Source organism: Chiroxiphia lanceolata, chromosome 5 (genome assembly GCF_009829145.1).
Source record: "Chiroxiphia lanceolata isolate bChiLan1 chromosome 5, bChiLan1.pri, whole genome shotgun sequence".
Classification (NCBI taxonomy): Eukaryota; Metazoa; Chordata; class Aves; order Passeriformes; family Pipridae; genus Chiroxiphia; species Chiroxiphia lanceolata.
In genome coordinates this window covers 35,126,439-35,143,479 of record NC_045641.1, presented here as the reverse complement: position 1 = coordinate 35,143,479, position 17,041 = coordinate 35,126,439, and the positions used below count along the sequence as shown (strand labels likewise).

At 40.1% G+C, this 17,041-nt stretch overlaps 1 protein-coding gene and 1 long non-coding RNA gene across 3 annotated transcripts in view; one reads left to right on the top strand and one right to left on the bottom strand.

The window, feature by feature from the left end:
* CAND1 (cullin associated and neddylation dissociated 1) overlaps positions 1-9,113 on the bottom strand; it is a 30,284-nt gene extending 21,171 nt beyond the window's left edge. The window contains exons 1-2 of the mRNA XM_032688048.1: positions 8,965-9,113; positions 4,408-4,551 (exon numbers count right to left, since the gene is read on the bottom strand). Of these exons, the coding sequence (XP_032543939.1) occupies positions 4,408-4,551; positions 8,965-9,032 (212 nt within the window). The 5' untranslated portion in view covers positions 9,033-9,113. The remainder of the gene's footprint in view (positions 1-4,407; positions 4,552-8,964) is intronic.
* The window catches only part of LOC116786904, a 32,996-nt gene continuing 24,884 nt past the window's right edge, over positions 8,930-17,041 (top strand). Inside the window, exons 1-3 of one of the 2 annotated variants that reach the window (XR_004357109.1) lie at positions 8,930-9,014; positions 11,905-12,021; positions 16,584-16,745. This is a non-coding gene — a long non-coding RNA (uncharacterized LOC116786904). Of the gene's footprint in view, positions 9,015-11,904; positions 12,022-16,583; positions 16,746-17,041 lie in introns of those variants that run through there. The other variant, XR_004357110.1, reaches the window with a different exon arrangement.

Below are 17,041 nucleotides of genomic sequence, written 5' to 3'. Positions count from 1 at the left end.
GCACCTTCAGTCCTATTTGTTCAACCTATTAGTTCAATTAAGCAGACATGCCAATTGTGAAGTAAATTTTAAAAACAGATTGCCTCAAGCTTTCCTGGCCTTCAAAATCAGTAGATATCACTGGACATAGATATCACTAGGACATTAGTCCTAGATTACAAACTAAGCTTAGCAGAAGTTGAAAATAATCTATAACCTTCTTTTATAAAATCAATTCTGACTACAAAGCTTTTGCACTTAAGTACGTATTTTACACACTCGAAGGTTGTTTTGGATATTGTTTTATGTGCTCTTTGATCTTTTCCTTTTCACTAACCAACAATTTGTGTCCAGTTTCTCTGAGTCAAAAGGTCACTCAGCTGCCTATGGAAATAAACAATAACACGCTACCTCCTTTAAGTTACATACATTTGAAAATAAAGGTGTTCATAGTGTAGCTCCTTATCAGGAAGATGGACACCAAGTCAATCAATTATAGTCTCAAGCTGGCATACTTTAATAGCTATCAAATAATCACATTTATTTACAGGGAAGAGTTAAAATTCACAAATTAAAAAAAAAAAAGAAAACTAAAACATTATTCAAACCACCAGTATTGCATGATGTGCAGTAGTGTATTACCACAGCATCCAAAATGCTTTGAAGCTGCTCAACTGGATCAGCCACACAACAGCCAATACATGCATCATCCTGTTCACACTAATGACTCAAGACTCACAGCGTCAGGCAGTTATTTGTATTGAATCACTGCTCAGAGGAGTCACACTGGTAAATGCAGAGAAATTACAGTATCACAAGGGAGGAATCACTGAAAGTACTTTAAATCCCCCATGGACAGAGATACGTGAGTGCATCTGGGTTCTTACAGGTTACAGGAAATGTTTCACAGTGTGAATCAATAAAGATTTCTATGCATAGGTTTAAGTGGCAGAACAGCAAACCATAGAAAGTTGCTCAAAAAGTGAAGCAGTTCATCCTTAAACTGCAATACTGAACACAGGAAACAATTAATGTGAAATTCAGGCCAAAAGAACATTACCAACATTATCATCAATGAAGAACAAGTCCACCCAACATAATATCTATGTTTAGACAAACTACACTGCTTGACTAATCCAGATGCACATAATCCTAAAAAAAGCTACTGGCAGTGTAACTACTATTCCCATAAGGTGTACACAATACCACGCTGTAAGAATGTGCAATAGCGTTTTCTATGGTGGCTAACTGTAAAACAGCCTATGACTATCAGATGAAGCAAAAACCATTCCTGCAGAAAAAATGTAGACAACATGAACAGATTTAAAATTTTACATAAAATTAACAAAAACAAGGTAAACAACCTGCAGTTACTGACATAGGTTGTATCTATGGCCTACAAGAGAAGCTTGATAAATAAAACTCCTTTCTCTTTTGTAAGGTCAAAGATTAGAGTAGATTGACTTTTACTTCAGGAGTACTAAGGTGGCTCATTAATTTTCATTTTTATTCAGAAATGAACTGGACAGTCATCTTGCAAGGTAGTTACCCAAATATCCACAAACTCAAAAACTGACTTCTGCTAAAGAACAACACGTTTTATCCTGCCCAAAACCAGCGTAATATAACTGTAAAGATCAGGAACAAAATCACTAGTGTGTTTTGTACAGATAAGAAAAAAGTTCATCAGCACTTTAACCAATAGAGCCCTCCCCTACTCAAGCAGCAGAAAAGACAAAACCAGGAACACTGCTTACTTGTTGCTACACTTGCCTAAAAATAAATAGTTTTATGGCTGCTCTGAGTTGTTTTAAATCTGCTGTGTTCAGTGACCTTAAGAATCAAACCTTGGAAAAGTGATCCTTACCTCCTCTGCCATTCAGAGCATTTACATTCATCTACTTGTAGAGGAAGCTCCCCTAACAAGCTGCAAAACTTTTCTCCCTTCCACAAGAAAAATCTGTCTCAAATACAGATTCAAAGGTACATAGGGTTGCCTTAAATTCTTTTTCTATAAGAGAGGGAATCTATTCTTTAATGGGTCATCAAGTACCAGTCTGATGACAGTTACTGCTGATAGTCTCTACAGTTTGTCACAGAATTTAAATTGAGAGATCTAAACAGTTTATGCTCTCCTCAGTTGAGAGTGCCAGAAAATCAGTAACAGAAATACACAAGAACACAAAGTATTTAAAAATCAAAAAAGTCAAGAAAAATATGCTGGCTGAATTTAACTTCCCAATGAACCAGGCTTACATTCAGTGCTGTAGTAGATGGAAGACTTTAGCTTGAACTGTTACAAAATAACTACAGCTTAATAGTGTTCAGCCTCTCCCATCCTTCACCCTCACTAATGTTTCTATTAAAGCTCATCTGATTGTAGGAGAGCACTAAGCCAGAAGAAAACTAATTCCCCAAACCAGTCTATAACAAAACTAGATAAGAAGCAGTGCAAGAAAAAGGACAAGGAGGACAAGAACAGCAGAACAGCATTAGCTCAGACTGGCCTACAACTGTCATGAACAATATTGTGAGTATAAGCCACGGTAAGAAGAGAATACTCTAAAAAGAGTGGTGGGGGTTTTTTCATCCAAAGCATATCTGCAAGTGATTGGGATGCAAGAACCAAAAAAACCCCAAAACTTGATAAGTTCCGTAATGTATACCATCAACACGAATGTTCACAATTCACCTGAAAATTTTTCCATGATGTTTCTTATCGCAGTAAAGTAAATTTAACACTGTTCCTTAACATTATTTGGACTCCTTGAAAACACTCCAAACTTGAAAGAGATCCTGTCATATTAATTAAATCAAAAAATTTTATCAGTATATCAAAGTAACTTTAAAAATTGAAGAATTGTTAATAAAATTGGACATGTGCACACACACAGCCCTCTTTTTTCTCATCCTCTCCCCTCTGCCATCTTTCTTTAATGTTTCAATAAGCATTACTTGTACTATAGATCCTAAATTCTAACACTACCATTAAAGATTGTGATGTATAAACTGTCTATGTGCATTAATCTAACCTTCATGAAAACTACAGGATGTATATTGAAAATGAGTACTGCATGTATGCCATAACATAACTTTTCCAAAAAATGCTATTTCACACAAAGACAATTCTAAGCCTGAGCCAAGTTTCATAACAGTATACTTCTCCAATTGAGTACAAGCGATCTGTTTCAAAGTTATGGAACTTAAGTTGTACCACAAGGAACTCAAGACATTTGAGAAGTTTGAATTAAAACGAAACATGTCATTTTGTGTTGTTTGTTAAAAAAAGGAGGGGGAGAAGACACATTTTAACAGCACTGCACTCCTGGTTAGAGTAGTGAAAAAGCGGTGACAATTATATTGCTAAATACTGCTAATATCAAATTTTGGCTTGAAACGTGACCTTCCTACACTAATTTCTCTGTGCAAGGTTTTGGTTACCATCACTTAAAATATTTCAGAAGCTAAAGCGAGCGCTGCTTCTAAGTACCTAAGCAGAGGTGCACACAGGTTTTTTCTGCTTTGGTAGTCTGACATGGCAAACTGTAAAGAATAACAAGCTGAAACAAACTGAGCTAGTCACAATGTAAAGCTTCTCAAGCTCTTATGTAGTAAACTTACTTCAATCCATTCCTCATGGAATGTAAACGGAATATAAGAAAACCTGAGCTCACAAACAAGAATCATTCTCAGAAACACCAGAACCTCTTAAGAGAGGCCCTCTTTCAAGGGCACAAAAAGTCAGAATGGCCAAGAACAGAAAGTCATAATAAACGTGGCACCTCTTCAAAGGGTGCTCTGGAAAAGTCACACCACATGTAAAACTAAATAAAGCGAGGACGAGAGGGTAGTGAAGTAACAGAAGTCTCTGAAATGAAAGTAACTGCACCCTGACCCCATAAAATACTTACAGTTCCTGTAAAGCCTGCAAAACCATTAACACGGTATTCTGAATGTTAGTAAAAAAGGAAGTTCCATATTTGATAACCAAGACCATATCTTTACCTTTTTGTGTTTTCATCTCTGCTTGAGAAGTACTCCAATACTACAATTCTTCCCCTATACATCATCTAATTTCTCACAGTCAAATACCAGTGTGGCAACTACCCCTTAATTATAAGCTATTTGTAGTTATTTAGCATTCGAGAATTATCACCAAAGAACAAGTGTGTCACTCGAATACTTTCAGCAAGGGCTGCAACTGCTATTTGCTGTCTGAAATCTCAAATGTTAATCCCCAGTGTCAACAAAAGATAGTTCTGTAAGAAACTACAATTAAGGCAAGTAACCTCTAAGAGCAAGGGTTCCTTTGTGGACATCAGTTTCACAATTATTTTGTGTAGCAGTGGTAGTTTTTGAGTTTTTCAAAAGTACTTTATGTTGTTCAATCATCATCAATTCTTCACATCACAGAAAAAGAATACCTACCATTTGACAGCCAAGTTTTGCACCTCACCATTCTTATCTTCCAGTAATTTCAAAATCATCTTCACCACCTTTCTTTCACTGTCATCATCCAGCTTGATAGAATCTTTCTGCAGTTCCGTCATCAAGTCATTAGTAGCCATAAACCTGATAAAAGATGGTCAGATAATTATTGCTAAAAGGACACAGGTTATTCACAGTGCTCAGGATTTAAGATTCTCAGTTTCCACCGTTCATTATCAAATAAATCACTTTTAACACTGGATTACTGCTGTCTGTTTTGTGATGCAAGTAGCATTTATAGAACGGAAAAGGACAATAACTTTGAGTTAGGTCATCATCTTTGTCTAATAAGAACAGCTATATATTTTACTTCCAGAGTTTATTTATATTATATTCCATATGATCTCCACAAAGAAAAACTGACACTTTCACAGATTTTTAAATAGTCCTTTAATTAGTTATGTTGATGTTGTAAAAAAAAAAAAAAGCTTTTTAAAAAAACTTTGTTAAAAGAATTATTCTCTGCTGTGAGTTTATTTTAAAACAAATTTTAATCAAGAACAAAAATACCGTTTCCCAAACATTGTCCCATAAAATTCACAAAAGCCAAACATTCATTAATGGAGAAATAATAGTTAAGCTTATGTTTCATGTGTTTTTCATTTTCTTGCCCTGTACAGACTAGTTTGTTCACAGTCTAAAAACTAGTCGATCACATTTACTCATCCCACAATCCAGGGTGTCACAGTAAAGAACAAAATTAATTCTTGAGAAATCAAGCAAATAAAATCATCTTTCAAGGCAATTAATTTACTATTTAATAACAGTCACATCCACTAATAGAAGAATATACTGACAAATGACTTTCCAAAAATACTGCTTTTATGCTTTATGTTTCTTTTCCTTCTAATGACTGCTTTCCAACCCATTCTTCCTTTGTAAGTACCCTCTCTACTCAGAAGCAGTCATACAGATGTATTACTCAAGCACAAATCCCATGGGCTTTGGTACCAATACTGACCCCCATTCCAAGCCCCTGATAACAAGGGTTCATAGTTAAACAGTTGAGAGTGACATTTGGACTTTAGACACATCGGCCTCAAGCAGACACCACTTGAGCTCAGGTCTTACTTGGAAGGTTATCTCTGCAGCCTGACATGTCAGATACTACTTTTTCATTGAAAATTAAAGCCAAGACTCTACACAATCTTAATATGCATCACAAATGCCAGATGCCCGCCCTCATATAATGGACCTCAACTTGTCCTGTCTTTTAATAGAGTAATTCCAGTTTAATAGTCTCAAGGTGTTTCTAAGATAAGACCCCACTTGTCTTTCATTCACTCCAATAGTCCCACTGAAGCAAGCCTGCAGTCTGACCGGAACCAGACGTGCACAAAAACAGGCTGTGAATGCAAACAGCACTAGTTTTAAGAACAGTAAAGAAAAAAAAAATACTAGGTAAGTAAAGGTAATGGACAGATAGGATGGAATTTAAGGATATACATGAAATCACACAGTACTAGAATGCTCAAAAATTGTCTTTAAGTTCCTGCCAGTATTTATCTCCTTTTCTTCAAAACTTAATAACCTCCTTCTCTTCCTTGGTCAATAGATCCTGTTTCCTAGCATTAGGAGTGCACGTGCACTCATCACCTACTTGTCACTTCCTAAGCTAGGCAAAGCTTGTGCATCCTCAGTGCTTCAGCAGCCTCTGCACTCAACTACAACTGAAACTCCCAAATGCAATGGGGAGGTCAAGCAACTTTAGGTTATAGTAGCTGGTATTTAGAAACATAGTTTTGAGTAGTTTCAATGTGACTTTTAGTGACAACGGCTGCTTCTGCGGGCACATCAAACCTTCCCTGCTGCAAAGTAGGCACAGTGTCACACCCAGTACTCAGAGAAGTCATTCTCCTCCTCGTGCAGCCAGATGTAAACTGCCACCTTATATTACTGCCCTGTTTAGAATTTAAGCCTGAGTTTCCACGTGGACAATGCATCCGCAAGTATGTGCCTCTTCCAAGAAGTACGTCCAAAGAAGTACATCTTCCAAGTTTGCAAGACAAACAAGACAGTTATCCAAAAAAAGGAGGATTAAATTTTACAGTAAAGTGGTTACTTGAACAGTGGTTTATACTCAGCTCCCTGATATCAACAAGATAATTGCTCTGTCCCTCTTCAAATACACATAATCTGATAATAAATGCACATAAAATTACTAGAACTAAATGCTATCGTGTATTTGCATAATGGATAAAGTTTCATATAGTATGTTATTGCATAACAGTCAGTTTGTAAAGGTCTATCATTATGCATTTTTTATGGTTTGTAATGTTAGATTTTAATCTACGTTAAGATTTTTTTTTAATATTTGAGAATTCCAAAGTCGTTCAAAGCTCCTAGAACAGATAATTTCTAAGTGTGCTCTACTAAAGGAACCAAAAACCAGTTTTAATTACATGCAGCTGGAGGAAAAGAAGTGCTTGCTACAATTGCATTTGACAGGTATAACCTAACCCTTTTATGCGGAAAGTTTCTAAGCCATGAAAACCAGTATTTAGTGACAAATTCATTGGAACTTTTTCTAAGTCATCCTCCCCATAAGCACAAAATGGAAATATCACTTAATCACAGAAATAAATTAGCACGACAAAAGTAAAAAATCTTCTGTAATACTTAGAGAAAAAAAATATTTGAATCTAGTTTCAGAATAATTTAAAGAAATAATTTTTAAAAGAATCAGGCAATTCTTGATTGTCTCTTTTTAGACTAATCACTATTTTTTTGTAATTCCAAAATTTCTAGTCTGAACTCTCCAGGTAATTCCAATCTGAAAGAAACTGACATGAAAAAAAATATAAATAGATCACATTTGTGCCCAGTTTGTCAAAAGCTAAGATTATTCAAAACCCAACTCTATGTTAATTTAATCACCACCTCTGTTTTCCTTTAGATTTTAATATATTAACAAGAGAAATGTTTGGATGTCAACATCTACTTTAACCACAAAACTAAGCACTGTAATGCTGCAGCAAAACAACAAAACACAAGTACATTTCATGTCTTTTCCCTGTCTGTATTTATGTACTCTCTTTGACAAATAAAGGCTTCAAATGTGAATTTCTGATCGCACACAATACCAAAAAAGGTAATTATTTTTCACCTAATGCTTTGCTAGAACTACCATGTAAATGTATTTTCTCACTTTGATACTTTATATATTACCTACTATTAATTACAAAGCAAACAAATGATCCAAAAAAAAAGTAGTGCTCTTGTGACAGATCCTAAGCTCAAAATTAAATGCCATAAGACTTAACCTGACTTCCCCCTCTGGATGCACAAAAGCAATACACAACTACATGAGGACTACAAGAATCCTCTGTCTACAACATGCAGCGTCCAGAAAGGATGTAAGCTTAGAGTCACAGAATTTTTAGGACTGGAAGGGACCTCTGGAAATCATCTAGTCCAATCCCCCTGTCAAGGCAGGGTCACCTAGAACAGGTTACACGGAACGCATCCAAGCGGGTTTTGAATGTCTCCAGAGAGGGAGACTCCATGACCTCCCTGGACAGCCTGTTCCAGTGCCACCATCAACAGATTTCACAGAATATTCTGAGTTGGAAGGGATACCAACTCTTAAGTGAATGGCCCATATGGGGATCAAACCCACAATCTTGGTTTTATTAGCATCATATTCTAACCAACTGAGCAACATAAAGTTCTTCCTCATGTTGAAGTGAAACTTCTTGTCTTTTAATTTATGGCCATTGCTCCTTGTCCTGTCACTGGGCACCACTGAAGAGCCTGGCACCATTCTCTTTGCACCTCTCTTTGAGGTATTTATATGCCTTAAAGAGACCCCCTCTCAGTCTTCTCTTCTCTAGAACAAGCAGGCCCAGCTCCTTCAGTCTCTTCTGATATGAAAGATGCTCCAGTCCCTTAATCTTCTTTGTGGCCCTCCACTGGACCCTCTCAAGCCTGCCATGCTAGCTGGCCCTCCCTGTTCCTATTCGTAGAATCACAGGCTCCATATTTTTTTGAGCTTGGGAAGGGGACCTGGGAGGTCACCTCACCCGGCCTCCACTGCTCAACGCAGGGTCAGTGACAGTCGGTTGCTCAAGGCTTCGTCCGTTCGGTCTCTGAGCATCTGCGAGGCCAGGAATTCAAACCTCATCCCTGCCTGTCCTCGCCAGCTCAGCAAATCTGACGGGCCGCTCGGCTTTCCCGGCTGCCGGGGATCCCTGCCCAGACGCGTGGAGGCCGCGGCCGTGCGGGCACCGCCGCGCCCCGTCCTTCCCAAGCAGCGAGGAGGGACGCCCCGCTCCCGGGAACTCTCTCCCCGGGGCAGCAGCCGCCGCAGATTCGCGCCCAGTCCCGCAGTGGCGGCGCGGGGTTCACAGCCCGGGCCCGCGGACTGGCCTCCGCCGGTCACTGTCCGGGCCGCCGCGACACCCACCAGGCCCGGGGCCAGCGCGGGGGCGTGCGCGGGGCCGGGGCGTCCGCGGGGCCGACAGAGGGAGCGCATGCGGGGGCGGCGGCGGGTCCCACCTGAAGTCCTTGTCGCTGGATGTCATCTTCTCCAGCAGGTTGGAGATGTGGTACGAGGCGCTCGCCATGTTGACGGACGCGGCCGGGGCGGGAAGGGGGAGAGAAGGAGGAGGCGGCGGCGGCGTCTTCCCGGCCTCGCCGGCTCCGCTCCGCCCGCGGTGCAGGGGCCGGGCCGGGCCGGGCCGGGGTGGGGGGGCGGCTGCGGCGGGCGCGGCGGGAGGGGCGGGCAGGCGCGCGCGGCCGCTCGCGCTCGGCGCCGGGGTCGAAGGCCGGCTCCGCTGATTGGCTGCGCGGGCGGGCGGGAGGCGCGGGCGGCCCTGTGACACCTCGTGGTGTCAGATCGTACGTGGCGCGGAGCGTGCGCGGGAAGCTCGGGAAACTCGGGCGGCCGCGGGAGAGAGGCGGGGAGGCCCGCGGGGCCTGCGTGTCCCGGCGTGCACCACGCCCGCACCGCGGCCGGGGCTCTTGGCGGTGCACGCCGGGATGTGTAGTTTGGAGCGCGGCGAGTATCCCTGAGCGCAGGGCACGCTGGGATGCGGAGCCTCGTTGTGGGGCGGGGCGGGGGCGATTTCACTGGGGGAGAGGAGGTGAAGTTGGAAGCTGGTTGCTCTAGGTTGAGTGCTATTCGCATCCAAAGGGTTCAGCAGTGCTATGGGTTCCTGTTAGTGCCCCCCGTGGGGCACCGGGAGCGCTGTTGCTCGTACTGCGGCTATTACAAGCCCGCCAAATATCCTGGTGTTACAGAGCCGGCAGCTTCTGTTCCAGGCCCCTTCATAGATGTGCAGTGTCTCCTGTCGCAGCTGAGCGCGGTCTCAAAAATGTCAGATGGATCCCAAAAGTGATGTGAAAAATCAACCGTGGCTTGCAGAAAGCAGCTTGGAAATGTGATGTGAGTGCTTTTAGAGCCCTCGGAAGCCAAAGGACCTTTGGAGAGTGGGGCATTTTTTGCGTACCCCCTTACTGTTCGTGCCAGTCTCATTACTTTTCTGGGCACAGCCCATGGTCTGTCTATGCATGGGTAGATGATATGGAGCAGTAGTAGAACCGAGGAAATATTTCCACACATTACATCTTCCTTGAGGTTCGTGTTAATGTCCAAGAATTCTAATATCCTTAATCCTTCTCAGTTACATGTGTATACAGCAAACCTACAGAAATGCCTTTTGATCTCGTGATTAGAAATAAAGACTTGAACTGTAAAGAAAATATCTTCAAGAGTTTATTACATGCAGTTTGCAGGCAGCCTTGCAGAGCAGCTGATGGAAAACACTTTACTCAATAGAGTGAAGTTGTATATCACCCCCATGGCCTGTGACCCAGCCACAGTGTACAAACAGCTGTCTTGGAAGGTACACCTGCTGTTCATTGTCTGGCAGCTGGGTTGGAGAGAGAGCTTAATGTGTACTGGTCTCCTTCCCCAGAGCAGCTCAGTGGTAGGAAGAGGTGGGGCAGCATGACGTTGGATTAGTGGCATTGCAGTGGGCGTGATGTAGGGATGGAACAAGGAAAATGGAAGTAGTCAGGAGCAGGATGGGCGTCCAGAGGAGAAAGAGGGGAACGTCAGTGTGGATGGAGGAACTGTATTTAGGGGAAGCACTCAAAAGGAGAGCTGGCCCAATGATGACTGATTTTCAAGTAGGCCATTCATTCCTTTGATTTCAGAATACTAAATTTAGAGGTTACCTTTAGAGAGAGAAATTCTTTACTTCATTTTGCTTGAATGCTTGAGTTGGATACTTAAGGAAGCCAACTGGAACAATACAAATGGAGATAGACTCAATCTTGACTTGGTTATGATGGCTGAAAACGGTTTATGATGTTTGAATTGCGGTGATATTTTACACGCACAGGAAAGTACTTAGGCATAAAAAACTGAAGTACAAATGTTTGACATTTGGCACATTGATTCATATTTAGCCATGGGAAGGTTAGCACTATTCTAAATCATTTTAGTGACTGTGACTTTTGAGCATCTTACAGTTCCCAGGAACAATTTGTTTCTGGGATGTCAGTGTCCCACAGTTCTCACGTACTGTGGGGAAAGACTGTTCTAACCCAGTCTTTATTTATATTCATGACTTTGGTACTAAGTGGGGATCAGGTCGTTATGGGGTGGTGAAACTTCATCCAAAAACATTCTTCCCACGTGGTTACCATGATGCATTATACTGGAGAAGCATGTTAAGACCAACTAGACAAAAGAAAATCCTCTATGCTAGGTAAGGTTGTTAAGTTGATTCCTGTTGTGGAGTAAAGCATTGCCAGTGGTCCCTGTGAACTGCTGTTGAGATTTACTTTTCAAATCCTTACAGTTTTCAATTAGACACTAAACCAGACTTATTTCCTACTTTGGGAATCCTACATACATCTACTTTTAAGAAGAGAGTGTGTGAGAAGAAAAAAAAATCAGAACAATTCTGCTCCAGTCTGCTAGACAACCTTGAACACTTTTAAAATTTTTTTAAAAATCATTTAACATCATCCTTCCCATGCTAGTTTCTGTACCTGCAGCTTACCTGCCACTGCTTAAATCCAATTTCCCATTACTGCCAGAAACACTGGCCATCATGAAGGAAGTCAAAGTATTTTTTTGTTCAAGTACATTTATTACAATTGGGATTCTGCTATAGTAGATACAATGTTCCAGAGGAGACTAACACAGAGAGAGACTAATTGAGTTGAGATTTATTTCCAGCTGATAGCAAACAACTTCACAGATGGAGTGGTACTCCTGATCTGTTCCCTGTAGACAGGCATATTAGATGGTCTTTATTCACTCACAAAGATATCTGAAAGCTTAATTAAATGCTGGAACTTGAAAGGATTTATCTTGTTTTACACTTGCAAATATATTCCCCACATGCTGAAGAAGAGAGAAGAGCAGAGTTAGTTTGGAGATGCATTCACAGCTCTAGAATTTGAACCCTCCTCATTTTGCAGTTTCAGTTCACACAGGAGCTGTGAGCCCGCTGATGGACAGAGGATATCGGGAATGTGCTGCATCTTTATCTGTCAGTGTAGAAAGAGCTATACCACGCAGCTTTACTCAGCTTAAAGGTAATCCTTTCAGATGACAAGTTAAAAGCTGGTTATCATTTTTTACAGAGCTGGTTTTGGGGAAATAAAAGGCAAATTTCTGCTCTAAGTCAAAAGCTGCTCACTGCTGCAAGCAGATATTTGAGCCAGAGAACCTTACAGTTGTGGTTTATCACTTAGATATGTGACTGACTTTGAACATCTGAACCCTGACTTTTCACAAAGATGCCTATAAAGAAAGCCTTTACAAATTTATTGACTGATCATATTAACAAACCAGAGATGGTTTCAAAGAAGTAATCTAGACTGAAATACGAAAGGTAAAGGAGTGGTATGGCAATCTTCAACTTAAAGCAAACAAATTGAAAAAGCAGCATGACCTACACTGCCACAGTCACATGGGTAAATGTGTGTTTCAAGGTATTAAGGTTATTATTCTATTGCATTGTTATAAATTGTTATGTTCCAAGACATGAAGATGAGTTAGCTCTGGAATTTAAAACTTGGCTTTGGAATCTTAACCATAACAATACTCTGCTAAGGGTGGGTCTTTTTTTCCCCCCTTCTTTTTGTTTTCCTTATTTTTCAAGTTACATGGCAGTCCGTAGCAAATGATAGCAATGTCAAAGGGCACATTTAGAACTAAATAAATCGTCAGCTGCCTTTCAACCTCATAAACCAAAGTTTTAGTTAAGTTTTTTTTTCTCTTCCTAAAGCTGAAAACTTGCTCATATCCAAGTTAAGTAAGAATCTCAAAGCATCTTTCCAAAAGCAGTGGGTGCTACTATGCTGATTCTCACTTAAGATTGTTTCATTTCTGTACCACAGAAGATACTGTTGATCTCATTTAGGAGATATTTCTACACACTTACCGAAGAGAATAAATAATAGCTACAGCCGTGAACTGCCTTCCTAACCCAGACAATCCATTTCTGTAAAGCAAAGCAAACTAAAACAAAGTGTTTTAGTATCTGATTCCTCAGCTTTAAAAAGAGAAAGATAGGAAAACAGTGCTGAAAAGAATATATTTATCTGGTTAAGTAATGGACTGAAGCAACTGTCACGTAAGCTCAGATTGTCTCTCTAAAAGAACAGAGCTCCACTAGCACCCTCATCATAAGATTAAGTTTCAGGAAACATAATATCTTAAAGGAAAAAATGTAACAGGCTTTTAATTAAAAGGTTAAAAAAGAGTCAAAAAACCTTCCCCACAATAACACTAAAAGAAATTTCCCTTCTAATTACTAAAGACTGCACAGATTTTTGGAGGATCTCTGGTCAATTGCAGATGCATACCACAACCATACGAAAGTAAAAAAGAAAATTAATCTTTCAATTTAAATCTGATTTGAAATATGAGCCAGAAATTCAGACTAAAAGATTTTTATCATTGTATTATTCTCATGCCAAATGAACTCAGTTTACAGAACAAAAGATTTGTTTCTTCCTTGATATCTCTCCTAAAAATCAGTCCAAGTTGTTTTTCCTTGACCATTTGCATTTTCATTCCTTATCACAACTCTAGGTTTATAATTCCTTCAGAGCCCTTTATGTTTCCCTTTATGTCAGCACGCCTTTACGCCTTCGTATAGTGACCTCAGCAATGCTTGTACTCAAGACACTTCAATAAACTTAAAAGCACTTGTTTAATTGGAACTTATGTTACTGAACAATATTCTTTGTGTCTCAGAAGTTGTAAAAATACAAATTAAGTGTTTGCCCTATTGAGGCTTATTAGAACAAGAGGTAGCTGTGTTATGGATTTTGTTTATTCTGGATCCTGCATTTCAGAAAAGCCTTGACCATACTGATAATTTAGAAATTTCAACATTAGTACAATGGCTAATTACGAATCAATGTTTGTTAAAGTGGACATAAGAGCTAATCTGTTTCATTTCCTGACATAACAACACTGCTGCTGTTCTCTCTATTCTTGCTTAAGAATGCTTCACTTCAGACCAACAGAATGTGCTATCTCCCACATTTATCGGACTCTCAGTAACAGCAAAGTTGAAAAAATAAAAGTACAATTATTGTGCCATGAATCAAGGTGAACAGAGAGGGCTAAAGCTAAATTGCAATGAATGAATTGATGGAATGGAGTGTGACCTTGCAGAGTCTGATTTCTCGGGGCAAAACTGACTCATCCACAGGATTGTCCAAGGTAAAGTGACTCAGTGATTCTCCTCTTGGAGCAGATGATGCCTGTTGCCATCCCACCATCACTTGAACAACAAACATAGCCCACTGCCTGTCAAGATGTGTCTCTGCTGGCTGCCACAAACTGACTCATGTTTTGATCTTTTCCGTGCTCTCTGAGTGTTCTACTGAAGGGCTTTATTAGTCTTTAACTCACATGTTGGAGCTGAATGGCTCTTAATATACAATGTATTCTTTTCTTTTAAATTTACTAATTGAGAAATAAATTAATAGTAGTTACTCAACACAGACTGTCATCTACATTCTCACAGCGGAACCTAAAAATATCCTGATTTCCATATGCTCTGCATGAGAGACTTCTCCAGGTGTCCCTATATAGTTGACTGCAGTTTTTAGACCTGACATGTAATACCTGTGGTGTTCAGGTCCTCCTGAGTGGGAACACACACTGGCTGGTCTTTTATTAGAGACTCTTGTAGGACTGAGAAGTTCTAGGTTTGATCAATTCAAAAGTTCTTTGATTTTTTTTTTTTTTTAGTGAACTGAAGTATATTTAACACATAGTAAGTGTTATGCACAAAATCTTATTAGAGGAGTACTAAATTCAAGTACTGATTAGAGCCTGTTTGTGTAGTTTCTTCTGGTTACTTGTTTTTGCAAAGAGAACGAGGGTAACAGTAGCAGGCGGGGGAACAGACCAGAAAACTGTGGTAAAATTGCTTTCACTGTTTGCACTGACAGAACTGCCACTTCCTTCAAAATCTTTGAGTTCTTTGAATCAAAGCCTTTAAAAGGTCAGAAGTAAAGATCCAATGCCCAGAACTTATGAATCTGCTAATACATGAGAAAGCTCCATACCTCCTTGTCCTCATTAGAGTTTTATCAAAACTTAGCTAACTCATGGCTCATTTGTGCCATGACCATTTCCACTTTTCCCTGGAGTCAAGGCTGCTGAAGGAGCTGCAGTCTCCGGGGTATTTCCATTTTCTGGCCATCCTGCACGCAGGTGGTGGTACTGAAGAAGGGCTTACCAACAACTGATCTCCCGCTCAGCACTGAACATCTTCATGGATGTCAACAGCCATTTGAACAGAAACACCAATTAATTTATATTGCAAAAATTCCCACCATAACCAATTGAATCCTGGGGCTTAGAGTCTTTCAACATGATTTTGCTCTTTGATATAAATTGTTAACCACATGTTTATGTGCTAAAATTAGTTAACACAGTGTCATAAGTGTGAGAGTTGTTTCAATGCATATATTATTAGGCTATTCATATTGTTCTGGGATTGGTAGCCATGTATTATAATACCAAGGTATAGTCTAAGTTTAGACGATATATATGACAGCATATGTTTGAACATGTCAGAGCCACCATTAGAATTTTTAAACCCTCTGGGTTTGTAAAATTTCTCTTCATAATGAATACATATTAATTTGAGTAGGACTGCTAAGTATTGGTGTCTTAATTGTGAATGTATGTATCTGAGTGGCAAACACAAAACAAAGTATCAAAAGAAGCGAGAGTATCAGCCAAGAATCTCACGCATCTCATGTGCATTATTCAAGCAGGAGGAGGCTCTTGAAAGAAAACATCTGCAATTAGCTATAATACTTTTGAAATCATTACATGCCAGGAAGAAAAGCATATATCAAAACCAATATGTTTAAATTTTAAAATAATCTTAAGAAATGCCTCCTGTTGTTCTGTTATCTCTCAGGGGGTTAGTGACGCCAGTAGCTCTCACTGAGAGATCTGGTATTTTTTAATAACTTCTATCACGCAAGTCACCCACATGCCACAGTCTGATGAAGAGGAATGTCATTTCCAAAACAAAAATAGTTCTCCAAAACTTCTTAGTCTTGTCATTTATTGGAAATTGAGACATATTACTCATGTTAGAAATATCTCCTGCCTGTCACAGTCAAGGTGACGTATATGATTTTTTATGTTTTTACCACTTTTGTGGTACAGCCATGTCATGGGTTGAGGTGGCCAAGGTCAACCCATAACACAGTCTAAGAATGTAATTTTATCTCTGTGTTCAGCTACCATGGTACTAGATCTGGGCTGTTCTGTTATCATCTTGTAGAGGCCAAAATTAGTAATTTTTCTAAGATTTTTGCATTACCAGCCAGTGCTTCGGAGAGACTGGAACAAATATATTGTAGAAGCAATGTCATTTGGAAGTATGAGATACAGAGATACAATTGTCTGCTCACATATTGCAAGATAAAGATGATTTTGTCTCTCAGTGATTTGTAAGAATGCCCTTGAAGTTAATTCATAACACGTTTCTGGAGACGGTGCTTTCCCTAACAGTAGAAATAAATAAACTTGTCTCTTTGTTTTCTTGTACCTGATGTCATCATTTACACCACTACTCAGTGTTAAAAGGTGCTCTGATGGCATTTTGCAGTCACTTTGTCCTGCTGTGAATAGTGGCACTCTCTGCGGCTGTGATGGGCATGGATGAAGGTGCTGTTTTGCAGCCCTATCCTCCACTGCAAGGTCATCAAAGTGTGCTGCCCAGAGATCAGCACACTGTGAGAGCAGAATCTAGTGTCTCTCTACTCTTTCTCAAAATCTGTGCAGCCAAGGACCAGAGAGCCAGATGGAGAAGCACCTACTGTAGTCTGCCAGTCTTGTGTGTGGCCAAGTTTTTACTTTTGAAATATGGGATGTTATCCCTTCCACGTGTGCCATTGTGAATAAACCACAGAAGCTCATTGCTCTCAGGTCCTTGTCCTGGGTTGCTTTCATTCCTTGCTCTCTAGTCCACCCTGCTTTTCTATGTGGTATTAGCAGGGTCGTTCTAGGAACCCATCAAAGGCTGAGAACAGCATCAGCAGCTGAAAGAGAACTTTCATTGCTTCT